Here is a 22,542-nt window from a genome sequence, read left to right as displayed (position 1 = left end):
AAACTGCTGGGTGATCCCTTTTTTCGGGGTAGCCCCAACATTCCCGCCACGCTTTCTTCCCAGAGACAACTAAAGTGGCACAGGCGCTGTTTCTCAGAAGCCATTCAAGTCAATGGAGTTAATGTCCTAATAACCATTTAAAGTAAAAAGAGCTGAAGTTTTATTAAGGGTGTAGTTTGAAGGGAGGCGCAAGGGAAATAGCGGGAGAAAAAAATAAGAGCACGAGGGAAGTGAAAAAAGGAAAAGTCCAGAAATTAACAGCATCCACCTGACTGCTTGGGTTGGACAGATGCTCCTTGACCGACCTTGACTGTGGACTTGGGTTGTTGCTGTTGCATGGTAGTACCCATTCTATCCTTGATCTGCTTGGCCATAGTCAAAAAGGCCTGCTCTACGTTGCTGGCATTCTTGGCAGAGGTTTCTAGGAAGGGTATGTTCAAAGATTCTGCCATTTCCTACAAGCAGACATATGTTAGTACAGAAATATAAAAGTACTCAGGACAATATGCCGTATCTCTCACTCACCTTTGCCTGTTCGGTCTCAACAACCTTCTTGTCGGCCATATCGCTCTTGTTGCCCACCAACAACTTGTTGACTCCCTCAGCGGCATATCTGTCGATTTCTTGCAACCATTGCTTTACATTGTTGAATGTATCCTGGTCCGTAACGTCATAGACGACGATGATACCATGTGCACCTCGGTAGTATGACGACGTAATAGTGCGGAAACGCTCCTGACCTGCGGTATCCCACTGTTGTATTCAATGTTTCAATAAACATGTTTCCATTACAGTCTGCTGTGTTTGCCTTTCCAACTTACGATTTGGAGCTTGACGGTCTTTCCTTCCAGCTCAATTGTGCGGATTTTCTGAAAGAAAGAAAGAAAGAAACAGAATCGTGAGCATCCCATTCCCAAGTCTAAAGTGCAGGTGCGCAACTTACAAAGTCTACACCGATAGTTGAAATGTAACTCTCAGTGTAAGTGTCATCTGCGAAACGCAGCAGCAAGCAAGATTTGCCGACACCCGAGTCACCAATCAGCAAAAGCTTAAAAAGATAATCGCTATCAAAGGTTCGTTTGTTAATCTTGCATGCTCCCTTTATGTCTATCTTCACCCTTCTCTGACTTCTCTCTTTTCTTTTCCTTTTTGAGCGTCATCTCGGTAATCAGGAAACGCTTGATGCCTCTTCAATTCCAACATTGACCACAGAAAAGTTTCGATACTTACTATTCAGGGTTCATGATGTTCAAGTCTAAGGTTGCTGATGACGAGAAAAGGTTCAGAGAGAACTTAGCCCTTTGGCAGACAGCTTGCTCGCGTCAGCAATTGAAACTCCGTGCCCAGGTCTCTCAATATTCTTCTATGAGAAGCAAGCCGCCATTCCTTGGCAATATCCGGTGTGCACGTATCTAACGTAAAGAGCTCTACATATAGATACAGCCTTGATATGATATATTATTTACTATTTGCCTTGGCAAAAATGCGGATATAGATTTCTGAAGCTAGAAAGTGGCGCACAAGGAAACTTTGGCAGACATATCCCGACGGGCAGTACCCTTCCAGCAGTGCATTTACGGGTTACTGAAACCGTATTACATCTATCTGGGCATGATATACTGCGTTTAGCCATTTGTCTCGGAGAAATGTCTCGGATGGAAGGAGCAAAAAAGATGCGGAAGAACAGGCTTGCAGTGTTGTAGATCATTTTCATTCTTTGATTAATTGTAACAAACAACCATGGACGCAAATCCATCAAATGCTACCGCCAACGCCGATGAGGAAAAGTTCAAGACACCTAAAGCCACAACAACTCCTCCTAGAAGGAGGTTCTGGACCACGAAATATGGCAAGATCGCAACGTGCTGTTTCGTGCTTGTTCTCGCTGCAATAGTCGTTGTTATCGTTGTACCCACTGTGTTGTTAACTCACATGACCTCAAATATTGTACCGCCGCCTCCGCCTGCTTCTTCCTCATCAAGCGCGGAAGACGAGCAGCCACCACCACCAGCAAGACAACCTCCTTTGTTGCCTCAGGATCACAATCCCGACGACTTTCCGCCGGCGTTACCTGATCCGTTCAACAATTCAGCGAGGGCGAACGTAGACGTCCCACCCTTATCTGAGCCTTTCCCCTACGGCGAAAAACCCATCCGGGGCATCAACTTGGGAGGCTGGCTCGTCCTCGAACCATTCATCACGCCAAGTCTATTTGAGCAGTTTTCTGAGAAGGAGGGCGTTGTGGATGAATGGACGCTGTGTGCCAAGCTGGGACCACACGAAGCTTACAAGCAGCTGCAGCGCCACTATGAAACTTTTATCACCGAAGAGGATTTCAAAAAGATAGCGGAAATGGGGTTTGATCACGTTCGAATTCCTACAGGCCACTGGGCAGTCAACGTCGACGATAGCGATGAGCCATTTGTTCCAAAACTAGCATGGCACTACCTGCTTCGAGCCATCCAATGGGCACGCAAGTACGGTCTCCGCGTCATGGTTGAACTGCACACGGCTCCCGGTTCGCAGAACGGATGGAACCATTCTGGCAAGTACGGTGTGGTTGGATGGTTGAACGGCACGCACGGTCAAACCAATGCGGACCGCACATTGGACATCGTCAAAAACATGACAACGTTCTTTAGCAAGCCAGAGTGGAATAACGTCGCGCCCATCTTTGGCGTCGTTAACGAGCCTGCCATCTTTCGGATCAACAAAGCAAAGGTCCAAAAGTGGTACCGCGAAAGCTATCACGCTATTCGAAATGAATCAAATTTGTATTTGACTTACCACGAAGGTTTCATCGGCCTGGATTCGTGGGATGGTTTCTTTGATCAAGACCATTACAAGAAGCTATTCCTAGGTAAAAAAAAAAATTGGGATACTGGTAAATTACAAGTAAAGAGGACTAATCTAGACAATTTTTCACTTTACAATATTAGAAATACACATGTATTTAATGTTTGACCAAGGACTAGTTTCAATGTTGAGAGACCAACAAGCTGCTTTTCCATGTCACAGCTGGCGGGAAACTCTTGAAAAGTCCATGAAGAATGCGGCGCCGACAATGGTGGGAGAATTTTCTCTTGCTACCAATGATTGCGGCAAATATCTGAATGGAATCGGTATTGGAAATCGGTACGAAGGCACGTATGAAAACGGAACCCCGGCTGTCTGTCCGAATTGTTCTTGCGCTCAAGTAGAAGACTGGAGGAACTGGAGTTCCGATTACAAAAAGTTCTTAAAGTCGTTCATCGAGCATCAAATGGACGCCTTTGAGAGAAGCAGTGTTGGTTGGTTCTTTTGGACTTACAAGACCGAGAACCACGTTAACCCGCATTGGGATTACCTGCTGGGATGGGAGCAAGGATGGATTCCGCGACATGTCAGCAACAGAACGTATTCGTGCGAATAACTAAAGTTTGGTTTATTTAAACCATGCAAATATATTTAAATAGTTTAGATAACATCAAATAATTGGGTATATATGTATATATAATATGAAGATGTATATAAACCGTCGATGCAGTCGTTTTCATTCGTCCTCCAACAGGATCATGCCATCGCAAAGATCGTTCTGTTCATGCTGTAACCATGGACGCGGGTCGTCATCAAACTTTTCATCAATCAGCTGCACCTGTTGCCATGGTCCCGTGCCGATTGATGAGTGCGCAGGACGTTGGATGGCGTCGGCAGCAACGGAAGCTAATTTACCAACGACGAAGCGGAACACTCGGGAGTACCAAAAGGAGACAATTGGCATCGCTTCCAATAATCCTTATAAAAAAGCAAAAAGATTAGCTTTACTGTTAGCAGGGAAGAAGGTTTTGTTGTTAGGGTTTTACCATCCAGAGTCCAGCTATCAATTTGTTTGTATATTTTGGATATGCCGCTGTCTTTTTGCTCTTTAAAGTACAACGTTGTGACCACAGGCAAACGGAAAGTGCAGCACGCAGGTAACACGAAAGGTGATACGTTTTGTACATGTTGGACAACAGCTGTGCGACTGTTAGGCAACAGCAAGAGATTTTTGTACATGTTAGTGCTCTTGTTCTCCGATTTGCTTACTCCTACATACCCATTGAATACGATGTTCGTAACTGTAGGCTCTGTTCGATTCATCCCGGACCATGTTTCATGCAAACTATCAGCAGCAACAGCAGCAACAGCAACAAATAAGATCCTCATTAGCATGCGGCGGAACAAGAGACAGGTTATGCCATACTTTAGAATGTTCTGTGATCCTCGGACAGAAAGCAGCGGACAAGTGTATTCCGCATCCTTCATAAAGTAATATTCAAAGATCCGCGTTCGCTCGGACACATTGTATGAGAAGAGTCCCTGAACAATGTCTAATTATTGGAACCAGTCAGATGGAAAAAAGTGCTACGCGTGCAAGATAAGGTGATCTGTCACCTACTGGAGATCAGAGCCTGGGAAGATGAAGCGTACTCGGCCTGGCTATCGACGTCGTCGCTGTACGAAGACGATGATGATGATTCTGACATTTTGAGTTTTAAAGTCAAGGAATATAAGCAACAAGGAACAATGCAAGAAGAAGGTAGGAGAAAAGTGAGGAACAGAAAAAAAAAAGTAAGAAAGAAAAGAGAGAGAGAGGAAGTGAAAAAGAGAACAACAAGAAGCTGTCCTGGGGTGACCTGGCTCGACCTTGAGAGTTCTACAACTTTGTTTCCAGGTACGGCCATCGAACGAGTTAGGACTGGGCCTCCCTGCTCATTAATGACAGGTGTCTTGCCGTGTTCCGGACCTACTGGTGGATTGTTACGCAAAACCCTAATTCATCGCCCAATGTAAAAGCGCACAGCCCAATCGATTCAGTCCGATTGGAGCCTGCACTACATTCCACACTCTAAAAGTTTGCCGAATTTGTTGTTTTCAACGTAAACAATACCGGAAACAGCAGCTACTTACTCGTTCAAACTAGAAGATGATTTTCTGCTCTTTCCTCAGTTGGGCGATGCCACGGGAACACAAAGTCGCCTTCGTAGCTGACAAGTATCGACGAGAAGATTACTGGAGCGGTGTCGGACTTGCGCAAATATGCATTGCCTTGTCTGTACCGTATGATCAGGCGCCGCTTCTTCTTCTTTCAATGCAATACATAGTTTGTTTATACGTTTTGAGCAAGACGGAAGTTCCCAAGGCAGTGTCCTTTTTTCTGTACAAACAAACGAGGAATCTTCCCAACAGCTGGTATCACAAATCCAATCTGCTAAGGATGCGACCTGGGCCTTTTTGTTGTACGCTTTGATGCTATACAGGTGTTGGTGGATGTAACGTGCATGTATACATAGCCTATGCTATGTAGTATTGCAGCAAAAATCCTTAGGCTGTGAAAACGAATCTTTATCGTTCAACGCAAAAGACAAAAGCCTGGACTACCTGTTTCTTGGGAAACAAGTATCGCTCTACTGATTAAGAGGGAAAGGTTTGCGTGCAGGGAGATGCGGCAGGATAGAATTCAAATTATTCACCAATCTTGAAGAGGAGACCCTGAGGACTTAGATAAGACAATATGAAAAAGAAATAAGAGAGAATAAGAATACGAAGGATAGTAACAGATGAACCATGCTGTCGCATCCACTGCGCGTTCAAGTACATATATTCTTCTGGAAAAGGACAATGGAGAAGAACAGTCAATGTAAAGTTCAGAATCTCGATTACACTGTATACATAGAAGCAGGGACTAGTCTAACCCTTTCTCTTTTGGATGCCCCTGAATTTTACTTTAAAGTGAAAAAGCTGCTGTAGTAAGCTTCTCTCTTTTTTTCCTGCTCTCGTTCTAATATATCTTGGCTTTTCTTTTTCTTGTGATTTCCCTTTTAATTTGTCATCAACCTAGTATTCCCATATTGACCTAAATGGGCACGGCATACTACTCGGAAGAAACGCTGGCGCCGGCACCACCGACAACCACCCAGATATGCCTGGTGCGATTTACATGGGAACGAGTTTCGACGCTGCGGTTGCCAACAGACGAACAGACCGTGTCACCGCCGCAAGCATTCTGCAACGAGTTTTACGACGCCCTGTTTGCACTGGATCCTGACGCGAAACGGGTGCTTTTTGGAGTTGTTTTAAAAGCACAAGTACTTACAGGCATCTTGTCATTTATCACCCGATCGCCGACGGTCCTCATTCGTTCGAAATTTGCATCGATTCGGGAAATCAATGCAAACCACAGGATATCAATGACAACAAACGATAATAGCTCCAAGAAGAAAAGTCTCGTGGACATGGCGCGCGAAGCAGCCGAGCTCGAGGAAAAGGAGAATGGGCAGGAGGAGAAGAACAAGAAGAAAGAGGAACAGGAGGAAGAAGAGAAACAAGACTTTGCGAATCGATTGTATGCTCTCGGTGCACAGCATGCTTCATTAAACGTGCAGCCGTACATGCTTGATCTGGTCGGACCTGCATTGCTAGCGGCATTGAGGAACCGCCTCGGCAATGAATATGTGCCTGAAATAGGTGAAGCATGGATAAAAGTACAGTAATGACCACTTGCTATATCCAGATAAGATAGGGTTTGCTGGCTGACACAAGGCTCTCTTTCTTCTAGGCGCACGCATATGTTGCTCACTATATGAAGAAGGGCTTGGAATCTCAGCTGGACTGGGACGCGCACGCGGCGGTGAAAACCAGTAATAGCGGTGGTACCAGCGTTTATGGTAATTGCTCAATCCAGTAAAGACAGATGTTATTGCAAGAAATGATAGCTCTTCGTTTTTATTTTTTTGGTTCTTGGCATCTTGGTTCTTGGCATCTGCGAGTGATATCTTTACAATGATGTATATTTATTACAACCTAGTGAAACGACGTTTATTCCTTTTGGATGACAAGTGCGCTGGCAGCTCCACCGCCGTTGCAAATAGCAGCAGCACCGAACTGTCCAGATTTCAAGAGGTGTGTGAGCGTAACAACAATACGGGATCCCGATGATCTAACAAAAGGCATGTATTTAATTAAATCGCATGTTTAAGGGATATATGTATCCGACTCGACATACCCAATAGGATGGCCCAATGCGACTGCACCGCCTGCAACGTTGACCTTGCTGGGATCAAGACCCATAAGCTGCAAGCAAGATTTTGTTAGCGTTGACGGCAATGGATATCCCGTGCGATCTAGTTTACCTTTTCATTGGCTCGAGCGACAACGCTGAATGCTTCGTTCAATTCAAACAAGCTGATATCCTTGTACTCGAGTCCAGCCTTCTTCAAGGCAAGCGGCAAAGCCTTGCTGGGGGCAATAGGGAAATCGATAGGTGCACATGCGGCGTCTGCAAAGGCAACAATGCGGGCCAGAGGCTTAACACCCAACTCATTGGCCTTCTGTCGAGTCATCAAAACGAGGGCAGATGCACCGTCGTTCAAGGTACTGGCGTTAGCAGCAGTGACAGTTCCTATCAGCAGCGTGTTAGCGCAATTCTTCAACTCGTTCCAGCCAACAATATTACTTGCCATCCTTCTTGAAGACTGGACGGAGGGTGGGAATCTTTTCGTACTTGACGTTTTTGTATTCCTCATCTTCCTTTACAATGACCTCGCCCTTCTTAGACTTGATAGTGACAGGTACTACTTCTGCATCGAATACGCCGTTCTTTGATAAATAACGCAAATTAGCTAAAGCAGCCCAGAACACTTATGAAACAGCCTCCCTGATTTACCTTCCAGGCTTCTGCAGCGCGGCGGTATGACTCCAAAGCATGCTCATCTTGCTGCTCGCGAGAGATGCCCTGAACTAAAGCGGTGTTCTCCGCGCAACCACCCTTTACTATGTTGAGTAAAACACATTCCACATCCAGCAAATATCGTCTCTTACCATGCTAATTTTCAGAACCCAATTAGCAACAGTTTTACAATGGTCCAAACTGCGTAAAATATACTTACTGAATCTGGTTGTAAACATCCCAAAGACCATCCTTGATAATAGAATCCAACAGTTGCTGATGGCCGTAAGCAGCGTTGCGAGGTGCATAGTAACTATGGCAGCGGAAGTTTAATATCGGGTTGGGTGGATTCGATACTTGTCATTTTCATGTGAAGAAATAGAAAGCTTACGGTGCATTTGACATGCTCTCCATACCACCGGCCAACATGATTTCGCGGTCACCGAGACGGAGAGACTGGGCTGCCAACATGATTGCCTTCATACCGGAAGAGCAGACCTTATTGATCGTCGTGGCTTCAGTGGACTCGGGGCATCCTTGAATAAGAAAAAGCGTAATACATATATCAGTTATCATATATGTAAAACAACAACCACCCTGGGTGTTTTTTACGGTCTAAAGTTTACCAGCTTCCAAGACGACTTGACGTGCAGGTGCCTGGCCAAGATTGGCCTGGACAACATTGCCAATGTAAGCTTCCTCAACCTGTTCGGGCTTCAGACCTATGAATGGAACCCATCACATTAGTTAAACGTCTTTAGCGATCTCTTGTTCTGAAAACTAACCTGCGCGCTCAATGGCAGCTCTAGCTGCAATGGCACCGAGCTTCGGTGCAGACAGGGACTTGAGACCACCCTGGAAGCAGCCGACGGGTGTGCGAACAGCACTGGCAATAACGACATCCTGTAATATCGTCTTTCTTAGCTGTCAAACCGAAAGACTTACGGACAAGCTTACATTGAGTCCCTGAGACGAGGACGAGGCGTAGCTGCGGGTCAAGAGCTTGCATAAATCTAGTCAGCTAAAAATAGTCGTACATTTTATTTCCATAGCAATCGAGGCTTACAATGCGAGCTGGTTTGAAAGCTGTGCGGGTGGTGGAGGCAAGCATGGTGAGCGAAAGAAAAGAAGGGAAGAAATAGAGAGACATGTACCCCGGATTTCGAATTTTTAAGCTTGACCTGAATGTTTCCCACGGCCTTTGCAATGCACGCTATCAATCTTCGTTCAAAAGAAAAAAGCCAAATATAATAGACAATGTTGTTGTGAAGAAGAAAAAATACATTTTAAGATAAAGTAGTGAAAAGAATGTTAAAGTGTGCCAGTGGTATGATTATGGTAAAAGAAAAACAGGAAGGGAGAGACAGAGGATATGCGTTTTCGGAGGAGTTAGATGCGTTGCTAGGATTATGAAAGAGACATGCCGTCGCCTTCAAAAAGCAGTTTTTCGATCCAGTAAATGATAATTTCAAGGATTTTGCTTCTTGAGCTGCCTTGTTGCGCGGCAGCAGCAACCAGTGCCTGCTCCCAGCTTCCGGGCTGCGCTGTCTCGAGGAGGAACGTCGATGTTACGATGCCAAAAATGTAGACGAGAAGGGTATAAATCGCAAACGTGGCCGTGTTGGTCACAGCCCGATCGTTCGACCGTGCTACTACCCGGGTATCGTTTCCATCGCTCTCTGTGTGTATCATATTTGCCGTGGACTATACCCAAACAGTTAACATCCAACGTTCATGCCAAATGCGGTGTATCTCGTTCTCACCTCATTTAGATCCTGCACACCGCGTTTCCTGCCTTTGTCAAATTTGCGTTGGCGTAATCTAGATTGCGTCCAGACATCATCCATTTCTATCGTGGTATCATTGGAGCCGAAGGGGAATCCAACGAGGCCAGCCTCGTGGCTAGAAGAAAATCCTAGGTTTTCCTTGTTTTCAACCGGCATCTTCGTTTGCAAATCAGCCAGCTGATTGACCAGCGACTTGTTTTCCTGCTCCAGGGCTCTTTTCAGACTGGCGAGCTCTTGATTGACTGGATGAAAAGATGTTTAGTATTACCTTAAACATGACAAGCATGCACGCAGTTGAATCTCACCTCGATCGAGGTCTTCCATGGCCTCATTTGCCCGTGTCTTGTAATAGTCTTTCTCATATTCCACGGATTTAAGCCGCTCTTCAGTGTCCAGATACGGCTCAGAGTACCCAATATGGCTCTCCAATTCTGCTTGCAGCGTCTATGTAACCAGTTAGCGGCAGCTCTGTAACAGCAACATCGATGCTCCTTACATTTACAAGTGCATAAGTTTCATTGTCACCCGGCACGACACCGTCTTGGACTTCATTTCGTGATTCCAAGTCGCATTTGAGACCATCGATAATTCCCTTCAGCCGTTCGTTTTCAGAGCGTTGTTCGGCGAGTTGCATGTGTGTATAATGTGATGTAGCAAGCTCTCTTTCCAGTTCCTGCTGGAGTTTCATCAGGCGATTTCGTTCGTCGTAGAGCTGCTGAAATTCTCGGTGCACTGCACTCAGTAGGGCTTCGGTGTTTTCCAATTCCTTTTCCTTGCGCCTGAGCATTTCCTGCAACTCTTGTGTTTCCTCTAAAGTATAAAGTACGCAGTGAATATCACTAAGCAACGTAAGAAGAGAGGATATAACTTACGGCATTTTTCATCAAAGAGCTTTCGTATAGATTGATAGACTTGTTTCTGCGCGGACTCGGAGCGTTCGATACGTGCAATGTGCGCTTCAAGCTAATGGAGCCGACAACAGGTTAAGATGGTCAGTTAGTTAGATCAATGTAGTGCTCACATACCGTGCTGATCTGCTCGAGACTATTCTTTTCCTTGTTTTTGTATTCCGAAATTTCACGTCGTTGTTTCACAACTTCCTGGTTCATATCATCGACCCTATTTTGTAACTGGACAATGCGGTCCTCGTTATCACGTGTCATGCTAGCAAGACTGCGCTCCGATATTTTCAGACGTCTGGTAAGTTCGATAGATCGACGGTAATATTGTGCGACTGAATTCTTATCCACATCGTCCTAGATCCAAACCAAAACTCGGTTAACTCTTGCCCTGCAGGCGCCATTGTTGATACACACCTCCTGCTCCGAATCTACAGTATGCGATACAATATCCATCGGCTCGTTTACTGAAGGTTCTGGTCGATCGTGATTATCATCTTCTTGTTGATGCTCTTGCTATTATTGTTGTTGCCATCATCATGTCACGTCATGTTAATTTCTTGCTTGATCATGCATGCGCAGTTTATAAAGCAGATTCCTTGACTAACCTTAACGCTATTTTGACTGCTCTCATCAAGGCAGGCAGAGTTCTGGCGTACGCTTCCTGGTCGCTCACCAGTAGAGCGAGTAGTCTGCGGGAAAACGAGTTTCAGGAGGTTGAGGACATCGTCGGCACTCATCTCCAGGTCAGGGTTCGCAAGGCAGTAAGGTCGAATTGCGTCTTTCTGGTCCGGTGTGAGCAGTACAACGTCGTGTTCCGTCTCATACTGATCAATAACGGCTAACAAGTCTCGAGTGAAAATGACGCTGTTCTCGCTGTGCTGTGACAATAGTCGTTTGAACTGAAGTTTCAGGACAGCTTGGGGTATAGGTCGATGGGGATTAGGCTGTCAAAGTAAATGTTGAGGAATGCTGTCGCCAGAACCAGCAGCCGAGGAAGCATGTAGCTTACCGTCGAATCAAGTCCAACAGCGTCCATTCTCGCTGCTTGGGTTATATCTCAGAGCAGGAAAGGCGCAGACGACAATTCCAGGAATATAAATGCGCTCATGGTTCTGAGCCCGAATCCCGAAAAAGGTTGTCGCAGATCTTTGTTGCCAGGATGCATAGTAATTACAAGATTTCTCCTCATAATTTGCGCTAGTGGAGACATTATTTTGCGCTGTGCTCTTACTGATTTTGCGCCAATAGCAGCCCATTCTAGAATTACCGTAAAAAAATAGACATAAAATAGTTATTGCCGGATACATATTTATAAGCGTCGCCAGCGTTGCGCTTAGAAATGCATTTGGAGCCTTTTAGAAACGCTTCTAGGAGAGGCCATTGGCTCAATTTGAGCATAACAATCTGAGATGTTGACCACTACGGTTTATCAAATAGGAACCACCCTTTAGCTTCGTACTGCGTTCAGTTCTGTGCAACTTTGCAACAATGTTTTGCCATCAACGTCCAGGGTATTTATGCATATACTGTATGTATCGATTTATGATAAAGCTGTATAAAGTCCATCAAGAGGTACGTACACGGTATTAAATGTAACTTCTCAATTCTTTCCAAGTACCATTAACCTTATTTGACGGTCGTATGCCTTTCACGAGCCAACATGCCACCTCTGTGTGCTGATCAGATATGGCTCATACATCTATGTCTATATTGTTTTCATTTCAAAAGTACATATGTCCGAGCATGATTACACCAGGCTCTTATCCAAGCAGAGAAGACGGGAAATGCCGGGGAAGACGGTTGTTTCACTCTTTATCTGCATGAGAAACAGCTGCAAACATTCATGCAGTTAAAAAAGACAGTTGCGGATTATGACAAATTCAAACAGAACGAAGAAAAAGAGACGAAAAACAAATTGATGAAGAGCAAAAGAGTACCTCGAGGTACCTGGGAAATCGCTGACGTGGCTGCACAAGTCGAGACTGCATCTGGAGTGGATCGATTTCGTGAACGCCGTGATACTCTACAATATTTCTATAACTCCCCACCAGAAAGGGCATACGTGAAAGAAGTTTGCGAAACCGGGAAGAAGTCTATTCCCATTATGTTCATCGGCGACCAAGGTTTAGGAACAAACGCACGGTTAAAAGGCCACGAAGATACGAAAAGAGCACCATTTACACACAGTCGTGGTCATGACATCAGAATATAGAACATCTCAAACCTGCGGCTGGTGCCTAGGACCTGTTGTGCGACCCAGGGCAACCATCCTAAAGGATGGCAAGAAGAAAAAGCGGTCCACTCATGGTGCTTCTTTATGCATGAATACCAAGTATCCTTTGTATAGGGCCGGGCGAGCCGTACAAGGCCGTGACTATATGGCGGCAATTTGCAAGCACTTAATGGCATTGGCCGGGTGATAGACGGTATACACCTATCGCCTTTTACAAGACATTCAGCTGCTTTACACATGCTGAATACAAGCAACTCCCCTGACATCATTGGTAATAATTGGAGCTCACAGTTATGTATCTTTCAGTAAAACTCACAGCGCTGAAATGTTAGGCAATGATGCTCAGGAGGATTCTGTCGAAGGGACAGATATACAATCTTCACTAGATGGATGTAAGTTTTCCGTCGATAAGCCTACATGAAACAAGTGCACTGACTTTATAATTATAGGAGAGGTAAGAAAATAGAAGGCTACTTTTACGTTAAAGCCAATGGCTTATCAATTCTTGTACTATGCGACCTGGGGCGTCCTTTCGCGCTGGCTCTGCTTACGGGCTTGCACGAATATCGCAAGCGTAAGTCGTCAAATTTCAGTAGATTACAGTGGTCCAACGTTAATTCGATTTCTGTAGGCGCAAAATGTAGCCAACTAAAGCGCAAAAGGATTTTCCAACCGCGCAAATATTTCCTCAAAATCCCAGTATAATAGTCTGGCCACCGCCTCCTGCAAGTACGGTGCTCTAAAGTACCGCACGTCTGTTTAGGTAGTAGAGAAATAAGTCTGTACGTCCAGTGCCCTGAATAGCGAAGTCTATAGCCAAGTCAGTACTTCGTCTTCCAATTTGAATACTAGAGTCACTGTTAGACGATCTCGTACATCCGACTTTGCAAGCTGCGGCGAAGGTGCTGTAGACCTTCAGAAACTATAAAAATGAGACAAGTGTAATATTGTTCCAAATCTCTGCGTCACAGCTGCAAACCCCATATAATGATCATGTTAATCTTCCAACCCCGCTTCATGTCGTCAGGAGCCGTGATAACTCGAAAGGGGAAGCTGCAGAATTGACAACACACTCGGCTCATCTCTTGCCTATTCCCTCTATGCAAAAAAAGTTAAGTATTTTACACAATGACGCTATTGGTGTACACCTCTAATTGCGTTTCATTTAACCCAGATACCGAAAAACAATGCGAAACCAACAATATTTAGTCAAAAACTCACGAAATGTACGCAGACAACTTCAAAAGTTTTTAAAGCCCTCACGACAACTTTGATGTTTTAAGCTTATTCTTTCCTTCGATTTGGGACGGATGCCCTCATTCTGTAAGTACATTCCAGAAGATGACATTAGGGTGAATACTAAAGTAATTTTACCAGATGAATGTAAACAATTTCCCTCCTTTCACTGAACATTTGCAATCTATGGACTTCTATGCTAGACCATAAGATATGCAACAACTTATGCAAGACATACCAGAATTTACAAGATAGCAAGATGGATTTACCAACCTGAACGTTCACCACTGCAATTTTGGCTTCAATCATGCGCTGCAGGAAACCGTCTGCAAATAAGACGAAGGCCATTGCATAGGTCCCAAGTTGTATGCAAGTTACGGACAAGCATTGTAAGACTTTCGGATTGTTTTAGGCCACCGATAGAAACAGTCGTGGCAAGGCTACCTGCTTTTCCGATCGTGCCTGTGTTTCCGTTGACTCGAAAATACATAAATATCGACACGTACACGCTGCGAGCACTGCTGTGCCATAGTGGAGTCCAGCACAGGACCGTGGGGGGAGCGCCGCGGGCAAAATGACCATGTCGCTAAGTACCAGAATGGCGTAAAGCAATTCGAGCATATTTTCGACTCTTGCAAAACAAGACATGGCAGCAACACTCGCAGCAAGTTCACAAACATTGCAAGGATAGATCGACAGTTCACCCTCGCCAAAAAGAAGAGCCATAGCAAAGGCCCCTCCCTGACCTTGCGATAGAAGATTTTGATGCTCATAAGCTTGAAAAAAAAATTTCATCATTCTTTTCTTACCAGGATCAGCGGCTATCCATTCATTGGATACAAAAAAAAAACTCCATTTTTCATGATCTGCGAACATACCTTCATTTCGTATATTATTTGAGAAAACATATATCTTCTAAGGAATCTGTAGGTGATTCAATGCATAAAGTTTATTTGCAACAGGCAGCAACCGCGGAGTGTGTCTCCAAAACCTTACCCAGCTGCTGCTTGGATGATCTGGTGTTCTTGGGCGGGCTTTCCCTTTCCTTGCAATAATAACTCTCCATGCCTAGCGAAGCAGAAAAACGTAAATGGGATCAACTTAATGATCGTCTTGAGGAGACGTTGAAGCACTACCGTACGTCCTTGAAAAAACCATGCCTTTGATTGCTTTCAGCAAACTAAGTAGCGAGTTTGTAACATTCAGACAAGGATGGTTCTGAAGGTAGTGCAAGTGACGGTACAGGTATATGTTGACGAGGATAATAGGAATGGTCCCTTTTTTCCCACTGACACTTTGCAGAGGAAGGCAACGGCAAAATCCTCAAGGGCGATCCCAATCAGGTGCGACCTTTGCATTCAGTAGATAGCACTGCTTACTAATTGGCTCGACACTGACACTGACAACAACAATATTAGCCACTTTCAGCAGATCAACGGCAGCGTCGCAAAGAGCAAAACCGAGCAGCACAGAGAGCGTTTCGGGAACGTAAAGAGCGATATGTAAAAGAATTGGAGGAAAAGATCAAATCGCTTCAAGAAACGCATACGCAGGACTCTCAGCGATTACTCAAAGAGAACGAAGAGCTGAAAATGATGATCAAACAAATGGAATCAGAAATGTATACACTTCGCGGGGCAGCGATGGCTTTTGAAGTGACGATGAATAGGTTGCGGGAAGCAGGCATCGAGTTACCATCATCTGTTCGAGAAATGACGCCACCTGTTTCCGACAAGCTTTCTCAAGATGGAAAGATCTCTCCTGTCCAGCTACCGGCGAAAATGGAAGGCGAGGTGGCAATCGACAAGTTGCAAGACCACGAGGTGTTTGCAGAGAGCATCCAAGAACGTTTTGATCATTCGCCGCATCCAGTTACTTTGACGGGCGCGAAACTTATCCCGTGCAGCGAAGTATGGGACCATTTGAGCGAGCATCCTGATTTCGATCGCCTTGATCTCGATACCCTTTGCGAGGAAGTCAAAAAGAAGGCCAAATGCTCGGGCAGCGGGCCCGTTATTGAAGAAGAAGAGCTGCATCAAGTTGTGCAAAAGATGGTTGAGGGAGCATAGCCCTGTTATGCCCTCCTCCTCCTCGCCTATCGACTTTTGTTTCTTCTTACCCAATCCCCTGCCTTTTCCCCTAACCTCAAAACTGTTAGGCTCCTTACTTTTTGCTGTTACATGCTTTCCCTTGGTATCCGTATATAGTCATAGTCCTTTTTTTGCCCTTTTTTGTGTCCTCATTTTTATTCTCAATCAACATCTCTCTCACACACACATTCACTTTTTCTTTTACCATCTTTTTCTTTAGTTTCCTGTAGTAGTCCAACAACCAAGTCGTGATAAAGAAATCAAGTGAAACGCATTCTGCATATAAAATGTATTTTGCTATAGCTCGTTAAATTGATCTTATATATGCAAAGCGCAGCACCAATAAATGATGCGATATGCATAAAATATTGGAAACTGCATGAACAACATTCTGGCTCAAATAGAGAAAACCAGGAGGAGGAGCTTTTTGGCGTGCCTTGCATCTAGTGTTATCACGAGCTCGCGGTAAATTTTACTACGGCGACCCTCCTGTTGACGGCATCGTCAGATAGAGCTCGATGCAAATGGACGACAACAGCGAACCCCTTAGCAAACTTTAATAACATCTCAATTAAGTATTTAAAGATATCGATACTTGTATGTACTTGTCACTCTTTCTTCCCCCATTCATCCTCTTGTCGCTCACACAACCGCCAATCCTGTCGATCCCCCGCCTTTTTTTTCAAACAATGTACCGCCAATCTCCTCACAGACCTGTTGGACCTGGCCCACATGGTTGCTATCCGACACGCATTAAACGGATGAGCCTGTGTGAACCTTCTCCCAACATGGTTATCGATAATCACGCCGTTTATTATTATTATACACCTGCTATCTACGTACATCCGAATCCAGTCTACTATGCTCCACAGCAATCCTACCATCATCCTCCCGCCGCGGAACCAAAAGGCGTAAAACCATACCAGAGACGTGCGCCGATGATGGCACCGATAGTGGAAGAGCAGCAGCAGCAGCAACATCAAGGCCGCAACAGCTATAACCATACTGGTCCCCAAAGCATGCATTGCTGTCCCTGCCACCATCATGAACCGCATATGAACCCTCCTCCGCCACCAAAATTACCAATATATCGAGCAAAACCTCGACCCATGTCACCTCACCACCAACCACAAAATGCTCCTCCTCCTCGCCACACTCGCAGATTCAGCCATACAAGCAGCGTAGCGAGCCGCAGCGCGACCAGTTCCTCGGCGCAGAGTTTCAGTAGCAGCAGCGTGGTGCTCGATCCACCTTCCATAACACCTAGACCATCCACATCAACTCCACACAAATCGTTCTCGGCAGCCAAGAAATGGATCTCTTCTTCTGTGCGTCGTCTATCCCTTTCTCATAGAAAATTTCCATAGAGTCTACTAAACTATATATATATTATATATACTTACATAGATTTGTATAGAGCCAGTTGAGAAAATTTGTTCATTTGTGATTTTCCAGATACCCTAAAAAAGAGACTAGCAGAAAAAAATATAACATGATGTAGTAGCATTAAAAATAACAAGTGAAAAAGATACAAAGTCGGTATGATCATATATCCTTGACATCTTCGAGATCTTGCACCTCAAGCTGCATTTGCAGATGATCCCGCTGCCGTGCTTTTGGTAGCAAATAGAATTCTTCGCATTTTTCAAATACGCGGCCGTTTCCCTGCAATCGTGTCAGTATCAATGTACAAGCTGGCACGCGTGTATCAACTTACTCTGGGCGGTATCGGTATTGGATACAAAATGGTATACCAAGGACTAACAGTAGGAAAAAGATGAGACCAAATACACCCACTGGAAAGCCCACTGCAGCGTTGCGAAAACTTACAATTGATCGCATACGTTGAAAAATCGTCGCAGGTTCTCTTTCACACCAAAATCATACATATTGACAAACACCTAGACTTTCTAGCTAAGAAAGCGCGGCCGCAATCAGTTAAATAACCCGTAGATCTCCTTACCTCGCCGTTCCGTTTGCATTCATTCTTGTCGTAGTAATTGTTGTAGAACTCGACAGTCGTTTGCGCTGTTATTATCTATACGGGGAAATGAGTACAAGCCATCAAAAAAGATTGGCAATAAGCGTACCAGGTAATAATGCCACAGGCACAGTGCGCCTAAGAAAACATTAGGGCCAGCCATAATTTCTTCCAATTGCGTTAAAAACCTACCAATAGCGAGTCCCATGCAGATAGCCAAGATCATGGAGAATGCCATTAACGGGCGAGGATAGTAATACGGCCACTAGCATTGTCATACTTCTTTTTAGAAATGCCACATACCCACACGTTGTCATGTCCACCTACATCGCTGTTGACCAAGTCGAGAGATATGATAAATGGACGCCAGCCAAACGCTACAAAGTAAGCTGCCGATATCACTAGATATGTCATGAACAGTACAAAGTAGCGATGATTAAAGTGACCGACGCAGTTGTGGATCCACGGACCTAGCAGATTCCCCGCCTCCAATCAGTTATCTGTGAATTACTCGCATCGAATCAAACAAGATACACTACAGTGATGGTCAAATCTCATGATGCACTTGTTGCACACGCTGCAGTGATGAGCTCTCTCTGGTTTGGGAAGATGGCCTAACTTATAAGTTAGCAACGGTTTATGCCGACGACGAGAGAAATAATTGACAATTGACTTGCATTTTTTGCATGTCTTTGGGTATTCAGAGTGCTCTTCCATGTCAAGCAGCACTTGCTGGATGCTGCCGTCGTTGTTACCCTATAGTTTGATATATTTGTTGGCAATTGCTAAGCGCGCTGCGGGTTTCTACAATCCAGTATCTACCTCCAGCGAAGAAGCCGAGTGAGAAGTTGAAGGTTGCCGATCGTCTTTGTTGCTGCTGTACAGTTCAGACATGCTTCCAGGAGGTGTTTTGATAGCCATGTAATAATGAAAATGAATGCAATAGACCATGTACAAAGTGAATAAAAATGTCAATGCAATGTAGAGTTTGCCCAAGAATGTAGAGTCGGTCCAATGGTGACAATATGGAAATATGACAAGGTAGTATGCAAAGGTGCACATGTCAATGAGCACCACCGCAATGGCGATGAAGACTGGGCCAATTCTGTCCAGCGCCCGATCGATAACTTTAGCCATCCGGTTAGCCGCTCTGTTTGTCTGCTGCCTTGAGAGAGGCTGCTGCCTTTTTTGATGCTGCTCTCTACTCGGAGTTTATTAACCGATCAAGTCGGGTTTCAGCTGCTCAGCGAACTTCTTGGCAGCGGCAAGCCTACTACATAGAAATGGAAGCAAGTATAACAGCACCAGTCATGTATTGCACACTGCTAGCTTCCATCATCGTTTTTTGTTATTTAGATATTTATTTCCCAATGGAATGCTGCTCAAAGTCCTCCACGAGTGTCTGTAAAGCAGGCGTTTCAAGTGTCGTAAATAGCGAGGTATTTTCTGTCTGCTTCTGGATTGTTGATATCTTAGCAGGACAACATACCTAAGATGCAACATCTATTATGAGCTCTACGGAGAATGTCAGCGGAAGTGTAGCGTTGCCTTTGATGCTGCGGGGCATTGGAAAGAACATGCAGCGCCATACAATTTATCCGTTCAACGCTAGGTAGCAACAACAACATCCGGTACATACATGATTTTGTAGCTAAATATATCCCATCAACGGCCGGTTCCAGGATGAATATTGGGTTATCAAAACGTGCAAACATTCCTTATTTAAAAGAAGAAACTATCAGCAGCAGCATTGGTGTACAAACAATATCACGTGTATAATTGCTCCAGTCTGCACATGAACGTGCAATTCGTACTAACTGACAAAAGCTAGACAATTTTCTGTATTGGATCTAGCTCGTCGATCCCTCTTCTTTTGCGTGACAATACCTTTTGTTACATACATAGTTGGGCATGTGACACACAACGATGTATTTCAACAACATTTCGGGGCTCGTGCACACGCCAAGAAAGAACTAAAATGCACTCTTGCCCCTGGCCCACGCGCTATTATTTAGAGGATGACAGTAGCTTAAATGTATCACCCATCACCACGTTTACATTTACGTCCTTTCTACAGGTCAAATTGTAGATACTTTGCTCATTGCTGCTCTGCCCTCTACATCGGATAGAATTCACCAAGGATAGGGTTTGATTTACCAACATTATCAGGTCTCTTTCAATTTACGAGATCCGCCCGAGGCAAGTTTTGGTGCAGTGTCGATCGGGTTTGGTAATCTGAAACAAAGGGTCTGGACATTGACGTTTGCCTCGCGCCCTATTGTCTTGGATCAATTTCAGATATGTATTTGATACCTCACTCGGATGAATTGAGAGACGGCTTTACATATGTCGTTTTCCAAGAACTTTTAATTCTAAATCATTGGTGGAATGGATCTTCTTTTTATCTTTTTGGAATGAGCTGCGCAAGCTGTTGCATATGTACTAGCAGCTATCACGTTGAAAGAGACGCGGCAATGTTAGCGGCATTTTCTAGACGGGTTTCAGATTATCGGCAAGGGTACCGCTGTTTGCCTAGAACGTCAAATGTTGCTGTTGCTGACAGACGTTGCAATGCGTATGCCCGCGGCCACATAATAATTACGTCCCAACGCATCCATGCCTGCGACCACAATGTAAATGGTTTTAGGAAAAATCGTAAAAGGAATCTGCTGTTAATTAGCTATAGTGACAGGTGGGCTGTAAATCCAGTGACACCCGCGCCCAGCATATCACGGTTAATGAAATGGCGGCCCAATGTAAACTGCCAATATCGGCCATTTTGATGAGTGCAAGGGAGGCTGTTATTCCCCGTAAAGGCAAGCAGAAAGTGATGGCGCCATAATATACACGACAATTATTATTTGGCAGAAAAAAGAAATTTTATTCCTTTCAAGGCAGTATATGCACTAACTATTATTGCATGAACCTAACGGTAACCAAAGCCCGAATGCAATTGTATTTCAGGTCACCGCACCAAAGTACCGTTTGCGTCTTTTTATATTTTCCACGTTACATTACATGCTTGGACACTGCAAATGTTCAAGCAGCTTGCTGAGAAAAGGCATAAAAAAAAGGTTACCCCTGGTAGCACCAAATGGGGAACCGCCGAGACAGCGATCCACGGTGGAGAATATATTTTTAGAAAGGCGGTCGTGGAAACAAAACTTGATCAATTACGGTGCGACGTGGGTTCCACCTACCATGGCCTAGAAAGGTCCTTTTTTTTGGCGATATATAAAAAAGCACCACCGTTGGACCTAAATCTTCTTTCCTTATTCCCACTTCATTCCTTTCTTCTTCATTCCTTCATGTATAATCTATTGTCTCTAGCCGCATTTGCTCTCGGCAGCCTCGCCGTGTCCTCTTCTGCAGCACCAACTGGAGGAGGAAACGGAAGCACCGTAGTTGCTGTCAACAGTGACACAGATTTCTGTCTCTTTTTACCACCACAGCCTGGTCTCGAGGTTGCAACACACGAAGATGACGGTGTCTCGTTCTGCTTAAATCCATCCACGGTGCCAGGATCCAGGCAAATGCCAGACGGTAAGACGTCGATGAATATATAGCTTTTATATATGCTTATGTTGATTTTGTAATTAGGATTTGTTACCGTTGCACACTATAGCAAGACCGACAGCTATGCTCAGGTCACCGGTTACATCGATGCCTCGAAATACAGTCTCGCATCCAACGATGGAGGAGGCCAATACGACACTCACGGAAACGGCAAACCTATCGGCGCTTCCTGCGAGGGCTATTCTCACTTTGTCAGTTTGATCGAGCCTGACGTGAACCGTTTCTGTATCCGCTGCTGTCAGAATGAGGTACATTGATGCTTTATATTTTCTGGCTTCATCGCTTATACCAACGAATTGAAATTTATTCTAGGAGGACTGCCCAACCGGCCGATCCGGTTACGGATGTTTGCGCGTCGTCCCTGGCGACTACTCTGGAGCACCAGGCAACGGCACTTCCAGCGACAGCAACAACAACAGCAGCGCTGCTAACTCGACCTCTGATGGCGGCGACAATGCCGAAAGCCATAGCAACACTGGATTTAACTATGTGCTTTCAGAAATGGACCAAGCCGGTATGACTGGCACCACCCTCAACACTGCTCCCGCTGCTGAAAGCAACAATGTCGATCAACAACAACAAGGCAGCAGCGCCATCGACGCCTTCCCTCAAGCTATCCAAACACTCCAAGCCCAGTTGGATCAGCAAGCATCGCCTGACCAAATCAAGACCCAGTGGAACAGCTTCCTAGAAAACTTGGCTGCTCAGTATCCCAACTCTGCCTCTAGCATCAAGGAACTCGAAGACGCTACTGCTAACTACAGCACAGCCAAGGAGTGGCAACATCTGGTCCAGGTCTTGGAAAACGAGACTGGTTCTGCTCCTACTCCTTCTTCATCCTCCTCCCAGCAGCAACAGCAGCAGCAGCAGCAGAGCGTTGCCCCCTCCGAAACTCTTCCCTCCCACTCCAACCAAGCTACTTGGTAGATTAATAATGATAGATAAATAAATCCTTGTAATATATGTACCTAGTTGATACGCTGTAAACTTGCTCCTGCAGGTCTTGAGGGTACGAGTGAGAGTAATATTTCACTATCAACTGCAAATGCG

At 44.9% G+C, this 22,542-nt stretch overlaps 13 protein-coding genes across 13 annotated transcripts; 6 read left to right on the top strand and 7 right to left on the bottom strand.

The window, feature by feature from the left end:
• Positions 1–254: 254 nt before the first annotated feature.
• Positions 255–1,244, bottom strand: VTP01DRAFT_3468 (uncharacterized protein; the record flags this gene model as incomplete). The annotated part of the gene is made up of 5 exons (XM_069382042.1): positions 255–455; positions 526–753; positions 822–869; positions 944–1,064; positions 1,231–1,244. 5 exons carry the CDS (start codon positions 1,242–1,244, stop codon positions 255–257), a joined length of 612 nt encoding a protein of 203 aa, XP_069236210.1.
• A 496-nt stretch (positions 1,245–1,740) lies between these two features.
• VTP01DRAFT_3467 (uncharacterized protein) lies at positions 1,741–3,412 on the top strand (the record flags this gene model as incomplete). The annotated part of the gene is made up of 2 exons (XM_069382041.1): positions 1,741–2,860; positions 2,940–3,412. The coding sequence occupies 2 exons, from the start codon at positions 1,741–1,743 to the stop codon at positions 3,410–3,412; spliced, it is 1,593 nt and encodes a 530-aa protein (XP_069236209.1).
• A 120-nt stretch (positions 3,413–3,532) lies between these two features.
• On the bottom strand, positions 3,533–4,505 carry VTP01DRAFT_3466 (uncharacterized protein; the record flags this gene model as incomplete). The annotated part of the gene is made up of 5 exons (XM_069382040.1): positions 3,533–3,774; positions 3,843–4,003; positions 4,076–4,141; positions 4,223–4,349; positions 4,418–4,505. 5 exons carry the CDS (start codon positions 4,503–4,505, stop codon positions 3,533–3,535), a joined length of 684 nt encoding a protein of 227 aa, XP_069236208.1.
• A 1,374-nt stretch (positions 4,506–5,879) lies between these two features.
• On the top strand, positions 5,880–6,706 carry VTP01DRAFT_3465 (uncharacterized protein; the record flags this gene model as incomplete). Its single annotated transcript, XM_069382039.1, has 2 exons — positions 5,880–6,503; positions 6,578–6,706. 2 exons carry the CDS (start codon positions 5,880–5,882, stop codon positions 6,704–6,706), a joined length of 753 nt encoding a protein of 250 aa, XP_069236207.1.
• A 131-nt stretch (positions 6,707–6,837) lies between these two features.
• VTP01DRAFT_3464 (uncharacterized protein) lies at positions 6,838–7,842 on the bottom strand (the record flags this gene model as incomplete). Its single annotated transcript, XM_069382038.1, has 6 exons — positions 6,838–6,958; positions 7,025–7,092; positions 7,152–7,420; positions 7,479–7,617; positions 7,685–7,786; positions 7,840–7,842. 6 exons carry the CDS (start codon positions 7,840–7,842, stop codon positions 6,838–6,840), a joined length of 702 nt encoding a protein of 233 aa, XP_069236206.1.
• Positions 7,843–7,903: 61 nt separating this feature from the next.
• On the bottom strand, positions 7,904–8,798 carry VTP01DRAFT_3463 (uncharacterized protein; the record flags this gene model as incomplete). The annotated part of the gene is made up of 6 exons (XM_069382037.1): positions 7,904–8,000; positions 8,079–8,223; positions 8,314–8,409; positions 8,473–8,590; positions 8,645–8,689; positions 8,754–8,798. 6 exons carry the CDS (start codon positions 8,796–8,798, stop codon positions 7,904–7,906), a joined length of 546 nt encoding a protein of 181 aa, XP_069236205.1.
• A 296-nt stretch (positions 8,799–9,094) lies between these two features.
• VTP01DRAFT_3462 (uncharacterized protein) lies at positions 9,095–11,412 on the bottom strand (the record flags this gene model as incomplete). Its single annotated transcript, XM_069382036.1, has 9 exons — positions 9,095–9,391; positions 9,451–9,716; positions 9,780–9,918; positions 9,971–10,284; positions 10,347–10,437; positions 10,500–10,730; positions 10,791–10,889; positions 10,982–11,320; positions 11,386–11,412. 9 exons carry the CDS (start codon positions 11,410–11,412, stop codon positions 9,095–9,097), a joined length of 1,803 nt encoding a protein of 600 aa, XP_069236204.1.
• A 1,434-nt stretch (positions 11,413–12,846) lies between these two features.
• On the top strand, positions 12,847–13,314 carry VTP01DRAFT_3461 (uncharacterized protein; the record flags this gene model as incomplete). Its single annotated transcript, XM_069382035.1, has 4 exons — positions 12,847–12,880; positions 12,942–13,001; positions 13,064–13,183; positions 13,241–13,314. The coding sequence occupies 4 exons, from the start codon at positions 12,847–12,849 to the stop codon at positions 13,312–13,314; spliced, it is 288 nt and encodes a 95-aa protein (XP_069236203.1).
• Positions 13,315–14,146: 832 nt separating this feature from the next.
• VTP01DRAFT_3460 (uncharacterized protein) lies at positions 14,147–14,466 on the bottom strand (the record flags this gene model as incomplete). The annotated part of the gene is made up of 2 exons (XM_069382034.1): positions 14,147–14,292; positions 14,352–14,466. 2 exons carry the CDS (start codon positions 14,464–14,466, stop codon positions 14,147–14,149), a joined length of 261 nt encoding a protein of 86 aa, XP_069236202.1.
• A 443-nt stretch (positions 14,467–14,909) lies between these two features.
• VTP01DRAFT_3459 (uncharacterized protein) lies at positions 14,910–15,914 on the top strand (the record flags this gene model as incomplete). The annotated part of the gene is made up of 4 exons (XM_069382032.1): positions 14,910–14,982; positions 15,052–15,090; positions 15,148–15,188; positions 15,264–15,914. The coding sequence occupies 4 exons, from the start codon at positions 14,910–14,912 to the stop codon at positions 15,912–15,914; spliced, it is 804 nt and encodes a 267-aa protein (XP_069236201.1).
• Positions 15,915–16,624: 710 nt separating this feature from the next.
• Positions 16,625–17,302, top strand: VTP01DRAFT_3458 (uncharacterized protein; the record flags this gene model as incomplete). Its single annotated transcript, XM_069382031.1, has 1 exon — positions 16,625–17,302. One exon carries the CDS (start codon positions 16,625–16,627, stop codon positions 17,300–17,302), a length of 678 nt encoding a protein of 225 aa, XP_069236200.1.
• A 178-nt stretch (positions 17,303–17,480) lies between these two features.
• On the bottom strand, positions 17,481–19,053 carry VTP01DRAFT_3457 (uncharacterized protein; the record flags this gene model as incomplete). The annotated part of the gene is made up of 10 exons (XM_069382030.1): positions 17,481–17,600; positions 17,653–17,695; positions 17,766–17,836; positions 17,899–17,973; positions 18,026–18,054; positions 18,109–18,181; positions 18,244–18,386; positions 18,456–18,530; positions 18,594–18,672; positions 18,739–19,053. The coding sequence occupies 10 exons, from the start codon at positions 19,051–19,053 to the stop codon at positions 17,481–17,483; spliced, it is 1,023 nt and encodes a 340-aa protein (XP_069236199.1).
• Positions 19,054–21,224: 2,171 nt separating this feature from the next.
• Positions 21,225–22,419, top strand: VTP01DRAFT_3456 (uncharacterized protein; the record flags this gene model as incomplete). Its single annotated transcript, XM_069382029.1, has 3 exons — positions 21,225–21,459; positions 21,517–21,740; positions 21,805–22,419. 3 exons carry the CDS (start codon positions 21,225–21,227, stop codon positions 22,417–22,419), a joined length of 1,074 nt encoding a protein of 357 aa, XP_069236198.1.
• Between the last annotated feature and the right edge of the window lie 123 nt (positions 22,420–22,542).

This window comes from Rhizomucor pusillus (assembly GCF_041956525.1).
Source record: "Rhizomucor pusillus strain CBS 183.67 unplaced genomic scaffold VTP01scaffold_17, whole genome shotgun sequence".
NCBI classification, from domain to species: Eukaryota; Fungi; Mucoromycota; class Mucoromycetes; order Mucorales; family Lichtheimiaceae; genus Rhizomucor; species Rhizomucor pusillus.
Note: the sequence above shows the minus strand (reverse complement) of the source record. Positions and strands in the feature narration are given on the sequence as shown.